Here is a 20,226-nt window from a genome sequence, read left to right on the forward strand (position 1 = left end):
GACTGGCTGGCCTATCGCGGAGCTTCCCTGTGATTGGTTATTATGGGACCCTCCTAAGACGGCGGCTTCTCACTGGTCAGCCTGTGGCAGTTTGAATTTGGTGGCGGCGGTCGCACGTCTGGTTAGCCCCGGAGCCGCTCCCTCTCAGCTGAAGCCGCCAGGTTTTTCTCAGCCCCTGTTTGGGACCCACAGGTGGGTGCCTCGCAGATCTTTTATGCCCAGGCCCCGAAGGGCAGGGGCCCCCCTCCAAAGCCCCTGGGGTGCCCTCCGCCCTCTCCCTGACCCTTGCGGCCCCTTGTCCCTCCCCGTCTCCGCCGCTGACGCCTTGTGGCTCGGCCCCCTCTCCCCGCAGCCTCCTTCGAAGCGCCATGGCTCCGGCTAGGAAGGGCGGCAGTCGGGTGGCCAAGACCAACTCGGTACGCAGCCGAAAGCTCGCCTCTTTTCTTAAGGACTTCGACCGTGAAGGTAAGGGGCGGAGCCCGGGTGGTCGCTAGCACCTGGGGCAGCCGCGGGGTGCTGGCGGATTGGGGCGCTGGCAGCACGGATTCCAGGCCGCATTCGCCCGCCGGGTGACCCGTGTCCCGTCCGCTCTGCCCTCTCGCAGTGCAAATACGATCCAGGCAGATTCAGTCAGACAGGCAGAACCTCCTCAAGGAGATGGATAACTTGTACAACATCGAGATCCTGCGACTCCCCAAGGCGCTGCGCGAGATGAACTGGCTCGACTACTTCGGTAAGAGCTGCTAGTCTTTCCCCAGGCCTCGGCCTGGAGCCCTTCTGTGGTTACTGTGGCAGCCTGCGTCTTCTTAGTGAGGTCTCCCAAGATCACTGCAGGAAACTTGCAGCCCTACTCCTTCCCCACACTCCCCGTCTCACCTCCCGGCTTTTTCTTTTCTCCTTAGCTCTTACCCTCATCTACCTCTGCGGGCAGGCAAACGCTTTCTCTAAAGGACCAGATAATAAATATTTTAGGCTTTGTAGGCCAGAGGGTTCTCTGTCGAAACTACTCAACTTTGCTGTTATAGTTCCAAAACAGCTGTAATGAATGGGCATAGATTTTTTTTTTAATATTTTCTTTTTTTTTTTTTTGACAGTTTTGCTTTATTTATTTATTTATTTATGGCTGTGTTGGGTCTTCATTTCTGTGCGAGGGCTTTCTCTAGTTGTGGCAAGCGGGGGCCACTCTTCATCGCGGTGCGCGGGCCTCTCACTGTCGCGGCCTGTCTTGTTGCGGAGCACAGGCTCCAGACGCGCAGGCTCAGTAGCCGTGGCTCACGGGCCCAGTTGCTCTGCGGCATGTGGGATCTTCCCGGACCAGGGCTCAAACCCGTGTCCCCTGCATTGGCAGGCGGACTCTCAACCACTGCGCCACCAGGGAAGCCCGGGCATAGCTGTTTTACAATAAAAACTTACGTATGGACACACTGAAATGGGAATTTGACATAGATTTCATGTGTCATGAAATACTCTTTTTGGGGGGGGGGGGGGATATTTTATCCAACCATTTGAAAATGAATGAGTGAGTAGCTTGGTTTATTACCAGACCTCAGTTGGAAGGATAATCCCAAGCAGCTCTTCCTGCAGTTTAGGGAAAATGCTAATTTTAAAATGGGCATATCAAATTGTGAAGTGCCGGGACTCAAGAGTTTTCCTGGCCAGAGAAAAATCCCAGCCTGTTCCCTACCCCTCTGTTAAATGTCCAAGGAAATGCAGGAGGCTGTCCTTTTGCTGGGTTACCCTTACTTTTACTATTTTCCTTATTGTTAATTACCCAGTATGTAGCCTCCTTCCTGGATAGAAATGCATGTTCTGTTCACATGGTAGACGTTCAGTGATGCTTTTGACTTGCCCTTTTATTTATTAACCTATTTGTGCATTTCTGCAAATATTCATTGAGCATGTGTTAGGCACAATGCTAGGTGCTGAGGATGCATTGGGAAATAAAACAGGCGTTGTTGGGCTTCCCTGGTGGCGCAGTGGTTGAGAGTCCGCCTGCCGACGCAGGGGACACGGGTTCGTGCCCCTGTCCGGGAAGATCCCACATGCCACGGAGCGGCTGGGCCCGTGAGCCATGGCCACTGAGCCTGCGCGTCCGGAGCCTGTGCTCCGCAACAGGAGAGGCCACAGGAGTGAGAGGCCCGTGTACCGCAAAAAACAAAAAACAAAACAAAAAAAAAACAGGCTTGTCCTTGCCTCCAGGAACTTACAAGTTAGTAGAGAAGGATCATTTTTAAAATTTGGACATGATTATATATTTACAATTATGAGTACTACAAAAGAGAATAGAGTAGTGATCAATGAGTACATTTATATAGTGCTTCCTATCGCAGACAGGCACTGTACCAAGTGTTTTCCATATATTAACTAATTTCATCCTCATCACAACCATATTAATTGTTAATATTATCCCTGTTTTATAGACAACAAGATTAAAGCACAGAGATTATTTACTTTGCTCAAAGTCTCATAAGCTAGTTAGTGACAGAGTCTACTTGAACCTAGGCATTCTGGTTCCAAAGCCTGAGTTCTTAACTATTATAGGGGATACTACCAGTTTTTCCAGCCAGAGGACCTAACCTAAGTTTTTATTCTACATCTAAATCTGCAAAGACCTCTTCATTCAGTACACATTTACTCCATACCTACTGTGTGACTTTTTTTTTTTTGCGGTACGCGGGCCTCTCACTGTTGTGGCCTCTCCCGTTGTGGAGCACAGGCTCCGGACGCGCAGGCTCAGCGGCCATGGCTCACGGGCCCAGCCACTCCGCGGCATGTGGCATCTTCCCGGACCGGGGCACGAACCCGTGTCCCCTGCATCAGCAGGCGGACTCTCAACCACTGCGCCACCAGGGAAGCCCTGTGTGACATATTTTTGCCAGAAGCTATGGGTATTATCTCTGTCTTCAAAGAGTTCAGTTCAAGGCAGGGATGGGCACTTTTACAGCTTTGAGTAGTTGTTGGATATGATGATAATGAGCAACTAACTCAGAACATTGCAGCGATCTGCTGAGAGAGAAAAATAAGCAGAGTTTAGGTTTGAGCTGAGTTTTGAAGTATGAATTAGAAATTTTTTGGGTGCAGAGGATTATTTCGGGCAGAGGAAATAAGTACCAGGGCACTGAGTCATGAGAGACAGTGGCACATTTGGAAAATAACAGGCACTTTGGTGTGGTGGAACCTAGAATAAGCCATGAGGGGAACAGTCAAGCTTGGAGAAAGATTAAAGTAGGTTGTAAGGGCTCCTGAGTGTTGGATCAAGGACCTAATCTGGTCCAGTGTAAGAAAAGTAAGTGGTCATATTAGGGAGGATGGTTTATTATTTAAATTATTAAAATCTGATAGTAACTAAACAAAACGTTCTTTTCAAAGCCCTTGGAGGAAACAAGCGGGCGCTGGAGGAAGCAGCAACAGTAAGTGACTTCTCCTATTTTTGAACTGTTGGTTAGTTTTAAGTTTAGTCTGTTCACAAAATTCAACCAGTGGGTGCTGACTGTGGAAGAGGTTCCAGAGGGGACATTATCTGTGTCAACAAAAAAATTATAGTTGTCAAATGCTGAGTACATGAAGCCCAGATAATTTCAAGGTTTATAAAGAGAGGTAGTTATTTTTTTGGCAGGTTCCTTGCAGCTCTTTGCCCGGACCTTTGCAGGGGAAGTAGAAAGCCTAAAGTCCAAGTTCCTTTAAGCCCCTGCATCATTACACGGTGACCTGGCCTGCTAGATGAGGCAGAATAAAGAGTTTAGATCTGTACTGTCTGTTACAGTAGCCACCAGCTACATGTGCTCTTTAAATTAATTAAAATTAATAAAATATTCAGTTCCTCAGACACACCAGCCACATTTCAAATGTTCAGTAGCCACTTTCCATTCCATCATCCGTTTCAGACAGCACTCGTCTGTCTAGCACAGCACTTTCTAAGCTAAGCCCTGACCGCTTCAGAATCCTCGTCTGAGTACTCCATGTAGTCTCTGCCAGCCCAGAGATGAAACCTGTGTCATTCCTAGTCTGTAATGACTATTCTGGTATTTACACATGCCCTGCAAGAAAAGCCCTGTGAATCATGCCTGCTTTTGCCTATTCCCATACATATAGTTACCACTGGGAACAAATTTAATTAGAATGGTGACTGGAAGCCTTTTTGAAGGCCCCAGGGGCATAGTAGAAAAACTTTTGGCCCTCTAGACTTTAAAAAAATTTTTTTTAAGGTAACTATGTGAGGTGCTGAATGTGTTAATTAACTTGATTGTGGTAATCATTTCACAATGTGTACTTATCACAAATCCTCATGTTGTACACTTTAAATATGTTAGAATTTTATTTGTCAATTATACCTCAATAAAGCTGGAGGGAAAAAAATGAGAAGGCTGACATAGCATCAAGTGTGGTAGAGAATATGGGTCATTAGGAACTTGTTTGCTCCTGGCATGTAAACAAGTACAATCACTTTGGAAAACAATTTTGCATAATATTAAGGCTGAACACTTGTGTACCCTACAACCCTGTAATGCCCCATCCCTAAGTATATAGCCAAGAGAAAACTTGGACAGGTGTGCATCAGACACATGTATAAGACAGTTCAAAGTAACAGTGTTTGTAATAGCAAAATACTGTTGAGAGGAGATTGGACAAATCCATCGTGATAGATATTATATAGCAGTGAAAACAAATTAACTACAACCACAAGTAGTGATCAAAAACAAAAGCAAACAAAATATTGTTTAAGCACATACACATTTGTGGAGAAACACACACACACACACTTTCAAGCAAATGGAATGATGATAGTGGTTATCTCTAAGGAATGACAGAATTAGGAGACTGGTCACATTTTGAGGAGAGGCAAGGAAATAGAACAGGGAAAAATACATAGCTAGAAGCAAGCAATTGGCAATGTTTTAGGCCTTCGGTTGTATGGTGGGTTTATGGAAGTTCAATATGTTGTATTATAACTAACATAACAAACTCTTGTATGTATCAGAGAATATGTTTTGGGGTTTTTTGTTTTTAATTTTTATTTATTTGGTTGCGTGGGGTCTTAGTTGCGGCAGGCAGGCTCCTTAGTTGCAACTTGTGGGCTCCTTAGTTGCGGGAGATGGGCTCCTTAGTTGTGGCATGCGAACTCTTAGTTGTGGCATGCATGTGGAATCTAGTTCCCTGACCAGGGATCGAACCTGGGTCCCCTGTGTTGGGAGCACGGAGTCCTATCCACTGCGCCACCAGGGAAGTCCCAGGAAAATGTTTTTTAATTAATGTTTTTAATCTTAAAATATTGTTCCTCATATCTGATGGAATATACCTGTTGTTTTCTGGCTGTGTTCATCACAGGCTGACCTGGATATCACAGAAATAAACAAACTAACAGCAGAAGCTGTTCAGACACCCCTGAAATCTGCCAAAAGTGAGTACTTTTCAAAACCTCTTGTTGAACTGAGAGAATGAAGGCCTAGTGTGGTTGGCTGGCTGCTTGGGGAGGCCTCATTGGAGGAACCTCTTCCCTCTAATGCCTGGCCCTCAGTCTCGCAAATCCAAAAATTTGATTTAGGCCTCTGCATTCAGTTAATGATATGCAGGACTGATAACTAACCGGACTCTTTAGACCAATGTGTGAGCTAAAGTGAAAGTGAAAGAAGAAAAACAAAAGCTGTGCTGGAAACCAAACAGTGTTGCCTGCTTGCTTCTCTGAGTTAGAGAGGTGAGCAAGGTTTGGAGAGGTGCTACAAGACACGGTAGTGCCAGCCAAGACTCTGCCTGATGTGATCAGAAGGGTTCAAAGAGAATTGTGAAAGGACCAACTGTCTCAGCGTGTCATTCCATGTTACTCAATTCACTGACCCATCTGTGGAAAATTCCCTCACATACACGTCCAACACTCTGAGAAACACTATCTTAAAGGGTAAGTTTGGGGGAAGCTGGGTTGTAATTAGTGAGCATAGACTCAGGCCAGGGTGAGTTCTGTTATGGACGTGATGTCACTGTCATTAAGCTCCAGTAGCTCAATGCATCCAACTCCAGTGAGGATGGACCTGATCCAAGACCTGGAGTTTGGGGCTGCCCACCAAGCAGGCACCTTCTCCACTGGGCCAAGCCAGAAACACCGTCCAATTCTTGTTCCAGCTTGCCTTCCATCAGAGTTGTCCTGTAGCATGAAGACAGCATGATGGGATTTTCACTTTCCTAGTGTCATATTCCAGGCCTGCCCGCCTAACGTTGTGACATAATTGGACTTGGGTGTTCCTAGAGTTAGTTCCTTAGCTGCAAATCTGCAATCTGTTAGGTCGCTTTGGGTTATTTCTACATTTAGGTAATGTCCAATTTCTCTTCTGAATTCCACTTTTTTTTTTTTCTTATTTGGTGTGTGGGGTGTGGGGGGCTGGTCTTCCAATTTCACCACTGGGAACTGAACACACTGGGGCCCATGTCAAACAACAGTAGAAATTGGTTTTGTGTCCTCCAACCACTGGACTTCAACTACATTGTAAGCTTTTTTTTTTTTTTAAAGGTAAATATACTTAGATTCTTATTTGTGTCAGGGAGAAAAAAAAGCTTAAAAGTCATTAAGTCTGATCTGTCCTCCCATAATTAAACTTCTTTATGGAATCCCTGCTTGGGATCTTCTAGCCCATGGTTGTACGTATTTAGCAGTGAGACTACCTTTCATCGATAGACAGCTGTAATGGTTAGAAAGTTTTTTCTAATTTTGAACCAGAGTTTCCTGTGGTATCTACATATTGATACTGGTTCTGCTCTTTGAGGTCCCATAGAGCTGTCTTCCATATGACAACCCCTTAAATATTAAAAATTGGTAATATTTCCTCTGTTATCATCCATCTTAAACATCTCTCATATCCCTTTTCCTTCTAAGATGATAATCGTGATAATTTATTATTTATAAATAGTATTTTATTATAATAAATAGTAATACTTATAATGTGTTCAGTACCGTCCAAGGGGCTTTACATTCATTTGTCCCACAAATATTTAATAAGCACTTATACAGTAGGCACAATTCTAGGGCTTTGGATGAATAACAGAGACCGTGTTTTTGTGGAGCACACATTCCAGGTCTCATCATATCCCTATGAAGTGGCTCCTCCCTTTTACAGATGATCACCATGGAAGCCATGTGACCTAGTCAGAGGCTCAAGGCTGTCTGACTCCAGGGTCTGCATTCTTATTCAGAATGCTGGGCTGCCATACAAAGCATTATATGGGGTTTCTTAACTACTCTTGAGACCCTCTTTTTTGTCTAAACCCTCTTTTTTTTTTTAAAGTCATCTTCGTATTGGATCTATTTCTTGATTACAGCCTAAGAGTGCATACGTTTTATTTCCTGTAAGAAATGTGAATGCATAAAAGTTTATTCCCATGAGAAATATCACTCTGTTAAAACTTTCTTATAGCACGAAAGGTAATGCAAGTGGATGACATGATAATGGAAGAAGAAGAGGAAGAAAATAAAAATAAGAATCCTCAAACTGCAAGAGTAAGTAGGCACTCAGATTCAGGGCTGGAGCCTGTCAGGAGAAAAAGGAAATACTTAAAATACAGTATGCTCCCCCAGCACCCTTAGGCACAGCCTTTAAAATGGGTGAGATTTCACTAGCTGGAGAAGAAAGGGAAGGGAATTCCAGGAAGAGGTATGAAAGTGCCCTTTAAGGAACAGGAAGTAGTTTGGTATGGCTGGGGTGTAAACTGTGAGGGTGATCTGGGGAGAGCAGGGGCCCAAAAATGAATGGCCCTGTGCGCCAAACTTGGAAGTTGCAGTTTCATGAGGTAGTTCTTGGTAAATGACATGACCAGATAGGTATTTCAGAATAGGATTCGGGATAAACAGGAGAGAGGAAAAACTAGAGACGAGGGAACTGTCAGGAGGGAGGGAGGCTACTGTAATTCTTTTTTTTTTTTTTTTAATTTTTTTTTTTTAAATTGAAGCTTAGTTGATTTACAGTGTAGTGCCAATCTCTGCTGTACAGCAAAGTGACTCAGTTATACACATAGAGACATTCTTTTTTATATATTTTCCATTACAATTTATCACAGGATATTAAGTATAGTTCCCTGTGCTATACAGTAGGACCTTGTTCTTTATCCATCCTATATGTAATAGTTTACATGTACTGATCCCAAACTCCCAGTCCTTCCCTCCCTCATCCCCCTCCCTGTTGGCAACCACAAGTCTGATCTCTATGTTGTGAGTCTGTTTCTGTTTTGTAGATAGTTTCATTTGTGCCATATTTTAGATTACACATATAAGTGATATCATATGGTATTTGTTTTTCTGACTCTTACTTCACTTAGTATGATAATCTCTAGTTGCATCCATGTTGCCGCAGTGGCATTATTTTGTTCTTTTTTATGGCTGAGTAGTATTCCATTGTATATATGTACCACATCTTCTTTATCCATTTCTCTGTCGACGGACATTTAGGTTGCTTCCATGTCTTGGCTATTGTGAATAGTGCTGCTGTGAACATAGGGGTGCATGTATGTTTTTGAATTACAGTTTTGTCCGGTTATATGCCCAGGAGTGGGATTGCTGGATCATATGGTAATTCTATCTTTTAGTTTTCTGAGGAACCTCCACACTGTTTTCCATAGTTGCTGTACCAGCTTACATTCCCATCAGTAGTGTAGGAGGGTTCCCTTTTCTCCACACCCTCTCCAGCATTTGTTATTTGTAGACTTTTAAATGATGGCCGTTCTGACCTGTGTGAGGTGGATTTGATTTGCATTTCTCTAATAATTAATGATGTTGAGCATCTTTTCATGTGCCTACTGGCCATCTGTATGTCCTCTTTAGACAGATGTCTGTTAAGGTCTTTTGCCCATTTTTCGATTGGGTTGTGTTTTTGTTGTTGAGTTGTATGAGCTGTTTGTGTATTTTGGAGGTTAAGCCCTTGTCTGTCGCATCATTTGCAAATATAGTCTCCCATTCCGTAGGTTTTTTCCTTTTTTTTTTTTATGGTTTCCTTTGCTGTGCAAAAGCTTGTAAGTTTGAGTAGGTCCCATTTGTTTATTTTTGTTTTTACTTCTATTGCCTTGGGAGACTGACCTAAGAAAACATTGGTACAATTTATATTAGAGAATGTTTTGCCTATGCTCTCTTCAAGGACTTCTATGGTGCCATGTCTCATGTTTAAGTCTTTAAGCCATTTTGAGTTTATTTTTGTGCATGGTGTGAGGGTGTGTTCTAACTTCATTGATTTACATGCAGAGGCTGCTGTAATTCTTGAACTGAGGCACTGACCCTGTAAAAAGAGAAGGGATGGTTCTGAGATAAGTTTTATAATGGAGAGTAGGCAAGATTGGTAGAGGGAAGGAGGGACCAGAGACGACTCGGTGGTTTCTAGTCTAGGGAACTGCCATCCGGTGGCATGTGGGGCACAGGAGGAGGAGTAGTGCTGGGTTAGGGCTAAGGGGAGCAGTCCCTGTGTCAGTTGTTTGGCCTGCTGAGTGTTCAATACTTCTCCAGGACAGCTAGCCCTGACAGAAACCTCAGCCTGAAGCTCAGGCAGAAGTAAGAGACTGAGAGACAACGACACCCAGATCTTTAGGTGGTTGTCCCAGCGAGGGAGTCGATGAGGTTGTACAGGGAGAATGTGGAGGGGAGGCTGAGGATGGACCCTAGAAGGGAAGGTAGAAAGAGGAGCTCGTGAGGCAGCCTGCAGAGGGCCAGCCAGAGAAGTGGGGAGGTGGGCGGATCTTAGAAACAAGGGAGGATTGTCAGCAGGTAAAGCGTGATTCCTGTCAGGTACCTCCGAGGACTCAGCAAGGGTGGGGACTGCTGAGGGTTCCTTGGATTGGGCACCTGGGTGCCCTTAGTGACCGTCACAGCAGCACTTTGTGAGGGGGTGGGAGTGGGGTGGGGAGACCAACCAGGCTGCACTCAGTCCAGAAGACACTTACCTTTACTCTCGGTCAAAGGCCTCTATTTTGAAGACTCGGGCAGTATAGATTCTTAGTTGATCAATTATGTTCAGAATTATTTAAGTCACTGTGAATTCTGTGAGATAGACCTTCTGATGTTCGGTATTAGTTTTCTTTTCCAGAGCTGGTACCCCTCTCCCTTACCTTTCCCCTTTGCAGGGCTTTTTGTAACCTCAGTTTCATTTGCCTGTGACTTCAGGTTAAAAGGTGTCCTCCATCCAAGAAGAGAACCCAGTCCGTACAAGGAAAAGGCAGAAGTAAAAGGTAACAGGTTTTCCAGATTTAGATGTGTTTTTGGTTTTATTGGAGAACCACATTCATCATGGCAGAAATAGGTGGTAAAAGGGCTTTTGTGACTTGTGTTCAAGTTGAGCTTCACATCATCGAATCCTCCAGTATCCGAGCTGGAGGGGCCTCTAGAAACCGTCTGACCCAACACCTTCTCTGGTTCTTCTGCCCACGTTCTCTGTCTTCTCCCACTTTTTTTTTTTTTTAATGCAAACAAGGAGATTAAGACCCAGAAACACAGAGTAAGCACTGCATATTTTGTTTAGTTGCCTGACAGTCCACGTGTAGAGCTACCCATAGTCGGTCACAAAGTGGCTGTCACCTACCTGTAGTTAGTTTCTTGAAAGATTCCTCCTGTTCCTGGTAAGTAATGAGTCACCGTAGACTTGAACTGTTTATGCTGGGAGTGGCGGGGAGGGGCTGCCTCTTAACAGGCTCAGGAAAGTAGTCAGGAAAGTAGTCAGTGGGGCGTGTATCTGAGAAGCGGTGGGCTCCTCCCATTTCTCCCTGGGCAGTGGGAGCTGTCTGGCAGGAGAACCGGAGCTCCATAGGGGGCCTGCAGGGTGCTGAGGGGCTGTCTCCTTCCCCTCATTCGTTAGCTTGATTGAGAAGTCAGATTCTGGAGGCAGGCTGCCTGGGTTTGGAGTTCTGGCTCTGCCCTAATTGGCTGTATGATCTTGGGCAAGTTATTTAACTCAATATGCCTGAGTTTCTGCATCCGGAAATGAGGATCATGGTGCTTCTCAGAGCGTGGTTGGGAGGGCTGCAGGAGCTAATGTGTGTAACGTGCCCAGGATAGGCTCTGACGTGATCAGTGTTACCTGCCTCTGCGGCTGCCGTCCCTGGACCTGAGAGTTGGTGTACCTAATGGTCATGTCTCACCTGTAGGTCAAGCCGTTGTGCCACTGTTACCCCAGCTTTGGGCCGACTGGAGTTGTCTATGGTGAAACCAACTCCGGGCCTGACACCCAGGTTTGACTCAAGGTGAGTATTGACAGCAGCGCTTGGATTTTTGTGGGAGCCCCACATTTGATGTCTGCCAGAAAAGAAGGGTGTTTAAGAAAATACTGGGAAGCCCTCACAGAGGAGGGTAACCACCTGGGTTTCCTAATGTTTGCCTCTCCCCTGAGTGTAGGTTTGCATGTTTTTGGTGACCAAATGATTCTTTATCTGTCCCTGATGACTAGGAGGCCTCTAGTGACTATTTTGGTCTTTTCTGATTCTGATCAAGTTTGTTTTAAATTTGTAGGTACTCTCCCATACTCTTGGTAGGAGTGAAAATGGACACCACCTTTTGGGAGACCCGTATAAACAAGGATGTTCTTACAGCATAAATTAATCCCTTCCACAGTGCTGGTCAACTAGATAGGACATGGTGTATAGCCATTAAAAAATAAGTACATCTGCATGTGCTGATGGAAAAGAGCTTCACGATCACAAGCATCTCCAAAGCAGGTGGCAGGGCAGCGTGTCCTAGATGACCCCATTTGATAGAAAGTTTCTGGAAGGACGCATAAGGAACTGAGAGTGGTTATCTGGAGTGGGGAGAGTGAGGAAGACCTACCTTCTACTTCTACTTCTCACTCTTCCTTAACTGCTTATTGTTTTTTTTTTTTTTTTTTACGTGAGTACATAGCAAAAGACATTTAGGGAAAAATAGATGGCAGCATTTTAAAGGTCTTGAGAAAGTCACTTTGGGAATTAATATAATGATGTAATCTCTGAATCATCCAACTTTGACCCTGGAAAAGTCCTCCTGATGGAAGCGCTTAGCCACTCTTGGAAATATATTAACCACAGTTTATTTCTGACTTTGTGGATGGATGGATGGATGGATGGATGGATGGATGGATGGATGGATGGATGGATGGATGGATGGATGGATGACTGGTTTCCATATGGAGCTTTGGACCTAAAATTTACATGGATAAGAATTGATTTTCGCTAGATGTATGTTTGATAATTACAACCTCCTTCCTCCAGCTGTGATTAGTCAATACTGCTTTTTAACCCTAAATTTAGAATGCGCCTTCTTAGAAATGTGTGATTTGAAAACTGCAGCTTGAGGCCAGATGGGGTTTGGAAGGACTCGTAGTGCCTGGTGTCATTCAGTCTGCCAAGACATCTTTACAGAGATTTCCCCACTTTATAGGGTCTTCAAGACCCCAGGCCTGCGTACTCCAGCAGCCAGAGAGCGGATTTACAATGTCTCTGTAAATGGCAGTCCTCTTGCTGACAGCAAAGAGATATTCCTCACCGTGCCAGTGGGAGACGGAGAGGTAAGTGTTCCAGAGAGCGATCAGGCCATGGCGTGCTGCTTACTCAGCATTTCTCTTGTCCATCACCCACTTCTCTCCCAAAACCCAAAGTCCCTTTGGTTGCATGGCTTCTGATATCCACATTTCTGTAGGACTCAGAACCATTTCCTCTCCCAGGTTAGAGCTCCAGACTGGGAAGATCCTTGCCCAGCTCTGGGTTTCATTTGTTCATCCACTGACATTTGCCCATCTGTCTTGTAGCAGGTTCAAGACGTAGAAGACATTCCTGCCCTTGAGAAGCAGTTCAGTAGTCAAGCTAGGCTCCCAATTAACTCTAACATGTGATGTGTGCAGTGAGGGAGATATTAAGGGGTGTGCAGAGGAGGGCACTGTCGGGGTGTGTGCGTGCTTCATCTGGAAAGGGGAGCTCGAGTTGTGTCTTCCACTTTGTGTAGCTTCGAGGGGTCTGAAGCAGGCAGAGCAAGTTGCTGACCTCGGCTCCTGGGACGGACGGGATGGTTTATCTCAGATGAGGTCTGCAGGGCGTTTCTAAGCTAACGCGCACCCCTTATACTCAGCTGATCCAGCTATTGGCCCAGTGATAAACACCGACGTCACTGTCTCTTTCGGATTAACTCCCCTCCTGCCTGCCTCGCCATCCCCCTCCACGAGTGCAGGACATCCAGGGACCCTGGAGCACACTGGGCTGCTGGGTGGAGGTTCCTGCCCTGAGGAATGTGCCACTTTAACCCTCTCCCCTCCACATAGAGCATGCGGTTATTGGCCAGTGACTTGCAGAGGGTTGATATCGCACAGCTGGATCCAGAGGCCTTGGGAAACATTAAGAAGCTCTCGGTAAGTCTCTGGTTCCTCTCCACACACAGGAGGCCTCCAGTAGCCTTCTGGGTTTAGCCGTACTTAGGATTGCCTTTTGGGTCTGGCCTGCTGCTTTACACTTAAGACTGTGTGGCCTCTTTTCTCCAAGGGATTTTGACTGTTATCCTGCTTACTGAGCAGCAATTCTGTCCCTAAATTGATGCTGAGTTTTTGTCCAACCAGAGTACCTACCACAGAAGTTCCACAAGAGAATCAAATCCTGCCTCATTCAGGCAGTTGGTGCCTGTATGTTAGGGCACAATTGACCCCCCGGGAACTGAAACTTCCTTACAACAGTTCGGGAACAGCGTGAGGAGCTTGCTACCAGGAATCCCACAGAATCAAAGAAAGCGCTGAACAGGCAGGCCCTCCGAGCGGTGGGACCACCAGTGCCAGGAGCTGATGGGGCTCCGCTCTGGTGCACCAGCTCCTGCAGCAGCTCTGTCTTTGGGCCCGTGCCCTCATCTCTCTCGCACCTCATCCTTCCCCGCCTCAGTGGGTGACCTTCTCCACGAGGCTCTTGGTTCTGCTGTCCCTTACCTTGAGTCTATATGTGGCTCTGGGTAGCCACACTCCCAGCTCTGACTCTATTGCTCCATTGCCCGACGCGGACAGTCCAGTTTCAGTCCTCATTTAAATTCTCAAGAGGAAGAATTGAATTAGCTCAGCTTTGGTCAGATGGGCCTCCCCGGTCCTGTCCGCTTTGATTTTGGCTGGTGGATGGGAACACCTAGTGCAAACGTGGCTGCTGTAGGTCCCCCCTTCTGGGGGGAGGTCTGTGAAGGGTACGTCCAAGTAAGGGGACGGGCGGAGCTACTTTCCCAAACGTGTCGTACAGAATGGAGGCCGGTGCTGAGATCAGACACATACCCGGCCCCCCGGATCTGGTGACATCCATCATCTAGCTGGACCTACAGCATTGGTGTTCCCTAATTATACCTTCACTGTCTCATTTGAGATGGTATTTTGCTCCTTTGTTCAGATGAGAAATGGAGATTCAGAAAGGTCAATTCGGTCTGTGTTGGTGTATAGAGGAGGGCGTAGCTGCCTTCCAGAAAGGTTCGTTTGTTCATGTTACCAGTAGAGGATGGAGGGCCGAGATTCACTCAGACCAGCGTGGCCCCAAAGCCAGTGCTACCCGAGTAGACTACGTGCTAAGTGGGCAAGCTTGCCCAGCTCCATCCTCTCTAAAGGGCCTCTCTCCTTTTCCTTTCAGAGCCGTCTTGCTCAAATCTGCAGCAGCATACGGACTCACAAATGAGGCTGCTATTCCAAGAAGCCAGAATTAACAGGATGGACCTTCAATGGGCACTTCTGGGACCCTGAAGACACCTCTTCCCTTCGGCTTATTGTCTGTTTGAGTGTGAAGTTCCAGAGCAGGGAGAAGTTCCTCTTGGAGAATTCAGGAAACGTTGCTATTGGCACCTCCCAACCCACATGACAGACCCTGCCTCTGTGTCCATACAGTCCAAACCTCCTGCCGTTCTCCCAGCTGAACTCTCCTTCCTGCTCTCAGAGCTGCCGCCTCTGCCTGCTGTAACTCCACCTCTTCGCCCTGCCCTAACTCCAGCCGAGGCTGCACAGGGGAGCCTGTTCTCGGGAAGACTGCCAACTCACCCTCACCGGACAGCCCGCTCCAGCTGGCGTTTCCACCCTGTGCGTGCTTGAGGCTGGGAGCTCGGCTCAGAGAAGTGAGCTCCGTGAGAGGGCGGCTCCAGGAAGCTGGGAGGGACTGTGCAGATGGGGCCAGGACCTGCCACAGCAGTGACCACTGGAGGAAACATCTCCCCTCCTGCACCCGTCCCCTCCCTTCTGTGGTGGGTACTGACAGGGCTCTGCAATCTTAACACCTGCCATGCCCAGTAGTTTTGTTTCAAGCTGACTTGTAGACTAGTAGTTTGTATTATCCCTGTTTACCAAAGACCAGAACTTGGTTTGTGGGCAGCTTCCATGTCTTGCTCCTCTACCTCTCTGGTTAGTCTGGTTAGTGGGAATCTGGATAAGGGAACTGTAGGGTTTAGGTTAATCTGGGGTTTTTACATGACTGGCCGCAGAGGAGCTCTAAGCCCTCCGTGGCCCTGTGGTCCCCACCAGGTCTGTAGACTTTGCAGAGAGCACTTCTGTCTTCTGAGGTTCATGGGGGAGTGGGCGTAGCTTGCCTGGTGGCCTCATTCCTCACATTTGGCCTCTGCCCTGGCGTGGGCTGTCACGTGGGCACTGAGATCCCCGTGCTCCAGCCAGCACCTCTGCCCCAAAGAATTATTAGATGTGGTCTGAGCACGTGGGAGCTGAGAGTCCCCACGCCAAGCCTGAGAGCACAGTGTTCTGTGTATGGCTCTTTGTATTATTTTCCTACATGACCATTCTAGTAATCCAGTCCTGTTCAAGATGTGTTCTTTCAAGTTGTTTTATTCTCCCTTTCCTGAGACTTGTACATACTGTTTTCCTGAGTCATGGTATCTGTAAGCTGATTTACTCTAATCAGAGCTACTGAAAGATACCTGTTTTCAATAAATTGTGGATTTGTTTTTAATTGATATTCCACCTGCCTGTCATCTCCAAGCTGTGCTACCTGGACCAGAGACAGTTTTGGAGCTGAAGCTATTGGAGTGGGGGTCTGCAAGCAGCTACTTTCCTCAGAAGATGCGAAAACCTTTACTTCAGGCAGAACCTCTCTGATACCTGAAGAGGGGGCCCTCTCCCCAAGATCCAGGTCACGGGTAACCGAGCCCAAGAAGCTTTCCCCCAACACCTCCCTTCCATGAGCTAGAAATTTACATCATGGGGGCACAGTATCTAGGGTATCTGTAGTTTACTTGTGTAGCAAGTCTCATTGGCCAGGGACAAAGCAGGGGCCCAGGTGATTCAGTGATCGTGCTTCTCACTTCCCAAGCTCCAGGCTCTGGCAGATCTGCCTTCCTGGAATTCTCTCTTCGCCAAAATGATCGACGTGGGGCTCATGGCGGAAGAGAAGACAGACTAGGGTCACGGTTCAGCAGGTCATCGGTGTTGACAGTTTAGGGGGAAGGCCCTTCAGTCAGTGACAGCATTTAGAGTAGAGGTTACTCATTTCAAGCGATTACGTCGCCAAAGCTGAGGCTTCTACCTTTTCCTTCATCATCTGGTACACTGTTGTTACGTAGAGCCTGACATCAAGAAGACACTTAGGATCCAACGTTCTTTACTCAAAGCCACCCTCACCCTAGTTTGGCTCCAACTGCACTACTGCCTAGACCCAGCTGCAGGGAATGTGTAGTATGTAACAGGTCCCTAATAAATACCAGTCACATGACAAAAGATGGAGCAGTCCTTCATTCCATATCAGAGTTGGCTTGGAGACGGTAATGAGCTCCCCATCCCAGGATTTTTAAGGCATGGGCTGAACCATCACAGGGCTGGGATGCGGCAAAGAACATTCAAACCTCAGCGCCTGCCCACAGACCAAAAAGGGCCGCAAACGGGCCTCCCTGGTGGCGCAAGTGGTTGAGAGTCCGCCTGCCGATGCAGGGGATACGGGTTCGTGCCCCGGTCTGGGAGGATCCCATATGCCGCAGAGCGGCTGGGCCCGTGAGCCATGGCCGCTGAGCCTGCGCGTCCGGAGCCTGCGCGTCCGGAGCCTGTGCTCCGCAACGGGGGAGGCCGCAGCAGTGAGAGGCCCGCATACCGCAAAAAAAAAAAAAAAAAAAAAAAAAGGGCCGCAAACGCTTTTCACTGCTGGGATTTTGTCTTTTCCAATTAATTGCTAACAATGTAAAAATCGTGAGATTTCACAAAAATAGTCACTAGCCACCAAAAAATATCTAGCAACACGGGCCACAGTCAACAGGAGCTGTGTAGCACTTTTCCTTGGCCCTCAGAGACCTCTTCCCATTCAAAGGAATTCTTACCTCATCCCTGTGGGCAGTTTACTTGGTAGCCTCTGCTGTGTGTATAAAGCAAATAAAAGCAGAGCTGCTCGGAGTTGAAGGGAGGATGAGGCCTGGAGTCCCGCCCCTCACCAGGGGAGCTTCAAGGAACCCTGGCGTTCCAATGAACAGTAGTTTCATTCTTTGCCCTACAGGCCCCCCTGCTCGTTCCAAAAGCCCTACTTGGGACGTCCTGTTGAATCCAGTCCAAATGTGTTGCCTTATGAACAGTTCGGTTCCATCAGTCACATGAAGAGCTGGTTCTTGTGGAGGCTGTGCTAGGACATCACCTAAGCACCATTTGTTCAGTGTCAGACACACGCTGCAGCCTGGTCCAAAACCGAGCTCTTCATTTCCCACATCGCTGCTCAACCTGCTCCCCCTCCCCTTACGTGGTCCATCTCCGGCAATGGCACCGCCACGGAGCGTTGCCCCCTCGGGGAAGCCACCCAGTGCTCGGCCCTAGGGTAAACCCTGATCACACTGTCCTGGCATCGATTTCCTAAATGCGTCTCTTGCCCAGAGATCTCAGACACACACTTTGGAGACCCCTGTGGTGGGGCGGGGCGGGGGGGCGAAACCCTCCCACACAAGTTACTTAACAGGTAAGCAACTGTCACTGACAGAGGCACCATACCACAGACAAGTTTTTATTACTTTGTCCTGCGTATAGAACCCAAGAACTATAAAAACACCTCCAGAGTTAGTCAAAGGAACCACTTCCCCACCCCCACCCCCACCCAGCCCCTTCCCTCCCCGGATGGGCTCAGATATGGGTGCTGGGGGGCTGCAGGCCACCTCTCTGTATCCAGTGAATAAGGTCCATATAAAAATAGATCTGTAGAGGGCTCCCAGGGAGCCATCAGCCTGCATCTTGCCGGCACCTGTGCAGAGCTGAGGCCTGGGACCCATCAGGATGCTGGGACCTCACTCCTCAGTGGAAGGGAGGTCTACCCTGGACACCGAAGTCCTGCCAACACAGCCAGGGGACTCTGCAGAACAGCGCGGGGAGGAGGAGGGGACTCTGACCTTCAGGGCGTGACTGATGAGGCTGGAGATGGGAATGAGGCTCCTTCCACAGGATGCTGGTATGTCCTTTCCAGACTTCCCTCGGGGCAGAGCCTGGAGGGCACCGGCAAGGGACCCTCCAGCTCTGTCAAAGGTAGAAGCAATATTTTGGCCTCCCCTAGCACCCCCCAGGACACTGAGCTGAGGCAGGTGCTCAGGAGCTGGACAGCGGGGGTGGGGGCACGCCTGCCCTGCTGGCAGAATGAGGCCAAAGGCACTGCTGAGAGGCACCGTCCCCCACCACGGAGCACTCCCCAAAGATGGGCTGCATCTCCCACCCTCCAGGCTCCTTCTCATGCTGGCCCCTCTGCTTGGACTCCTCTTGTCCTAGGCCCTCCATCTTGGCCTGCGGAAAACTCCACCAACCCTAAGGAAAGAGTCCTCCCCCCGCTCCTCCAAGGCCCTGTTCAATGGATGCATCAGACTCTTAGCCAAGGAACCTTTCCAGACACCCCTCCATATACACACATCAGGAGTGTCCGGCCCACAGGCCCCAAGGTCTCCCGTGGGGGACATGTAGGAGTTCTTGGAGCCTGAGTTCACCTCCCCCCCTCGTCTGGGCCCTCCAAGGGCCGGCTGTGTCTCCTTCACCCCTTCCTGTAGCCCTTGTCTCCTTCCCACCCCATCCCACCCGACCCCCACGCAGCCAAACCCACAGCAGGCATAGGTCAGCGGTGACCCTATCCAGACCCAGTTGCCTTCCTTCTGTGCCACGAAAACCCTGGCCTCATGATCACCCCCGCCTCTGGGAAGCCTTCCTGGATAAGGAACTCTGGACTCAGCTCAGTGCAACTACTTCTGCCAAAGCCCCGCAGAAGAGGGGCCAGAGGGAGGAGGTACTCCACGGGAGGCTGGGTGCAGGGGATGGAGCCTGCAAGAGGGGGTCACCTCAGAGGACCCCTGGGCTGCCTCAGGAAAGAGTGTTGGTGACACAGGGCAGGACCAAGGACTCTCTCCAGAGCCAACCTCGGCTCTGGATCGGGAGTTGGGCACATGGGTTCAACCCCAGCTCTGGCTCTGACTCCTCACTAGGTCTTGTTTTCCCCACCTGCACGGTAAGGGTTGGACCAGCCTGTTAAGAGAGAGAAGCTCCATCTCTGAGAGTCATGCCTTCGTCATCCCCCAAGTCTGGGGAGCAAAGCTCTTGGGGCCCCGGGGAGAAAACTCTCCTCATGCTCTTCCCAGATGTCCTGGCCGGTGAGTTTATAAAAGGAAAGCAAAGGGGGTGGGGGGCACCTAGTGGGGCCTCAGGGGAACACCAGGACCCTCACCCTCACCCTGAATGGTCAGCTCAAGGGTGGGGGAAGCAGAAATCAGCTCCTAAGTCCGGGGCCCTCGGGGTCCAGCCCCTGAGCTCAGCACCACCTTTGCCTGCCTGGGCCTCGGGACCAGTGTCCGGACAGGGCCCAGCTGGAATACGGGGAGCTGAGGCCCCATGGCCCATCAGGATTGGCGGCCAGGCGGCTGTGGTCACTGACAGGAGTCCATCCATCAGGGACCTGTGCTGCCTGATGGCCAATGGTCTGTGGGAAAGTGGGGCACCCTTTGGAGTAGGCCCCAGACCCCAGTGGGTATGGAAGACAGAAGGGCATGAATCAGGCCATTTAAAGCTATGTCTTCCACCCTGCCCCTGCCCACCTTGGTCTCTGAGACCCTGCATTTCCTCCCACTGTTATCTCAGGGATCCTCCCCAGGTTTTGAACCGTTTTTCCAGGGGGACTGAGTCAGCCAAGGTGCTCAGACTGGGGGAAATGGGGGGAGAAGGCGGGGAAATGGGGGAAACCGGGGCTCCACACAAGCTCTGGGAGCCCACTTCCACACAGGTGGAGTGCAGCTGGCCGGGGTCCTGGGCAAGGCTGGGGGCTGGAGCCCCCTGGGGTCCTGGCCTGGAAGAGTGGGGCTGC

At 48.7% G+C, this 20,226-nt stretch overlaps 1 protein-coding gene across 1 annotated transcript; it reads left to right on the forward strand.

Moving 5' to 3' along the window:
- The first annotated feature begins 95 nt into the window (after nucleotides 1-95).
- Nucleotides 96-15,882, forward strand: CDCA8 (cell division cycle associated 8). The gene is made up of 11 exons (XM_060089519.1): nucleotides 96-192; nucleotides 353-465; nucleotides 605-733; nucleotides 3,370-3,410; nucleotides 5,326-5,398; nucleotides 7,401-7,483; nucleotides 10,127-10,191; nucleotides 11,104-11,199; nucleotides 12,368-12,494; nucleotides 13,242-13,328; nucleotides 14,566-15,882. The coding sequence occupies exons 2-11, from the start codon at nucleotides 369-371 to the stop codon at nucleotides 14,608-14,610; spliced, it is 843 nt and encodes a 280-aa protein (XP_059945502.1). The 5' UTR covers nucleotides 96-192; nucleotides 353-368; the 3' UTR covers nucleotides 14,611-15,882.
- The last annotated feature ends 4,344 nt before the right edge of the window (nucleotides 15,883-20,226 follow it).

The sequence above is a fragment of the Mesoplodon densirostris genome, chromosome 2, assembly GCF_025265405.1.
Source record: "Mesoplodon densirostris isolate mMesDen1 chromosome 2, mMesDen1 primary haplotype, whole genome shotgun sequence".
NCBI lineage: Eukaryota > Metazoa > Chordata > Mammalia > Artiodactyla > Ziphiidae > Mesoplodon > Mesoplodon densirostris.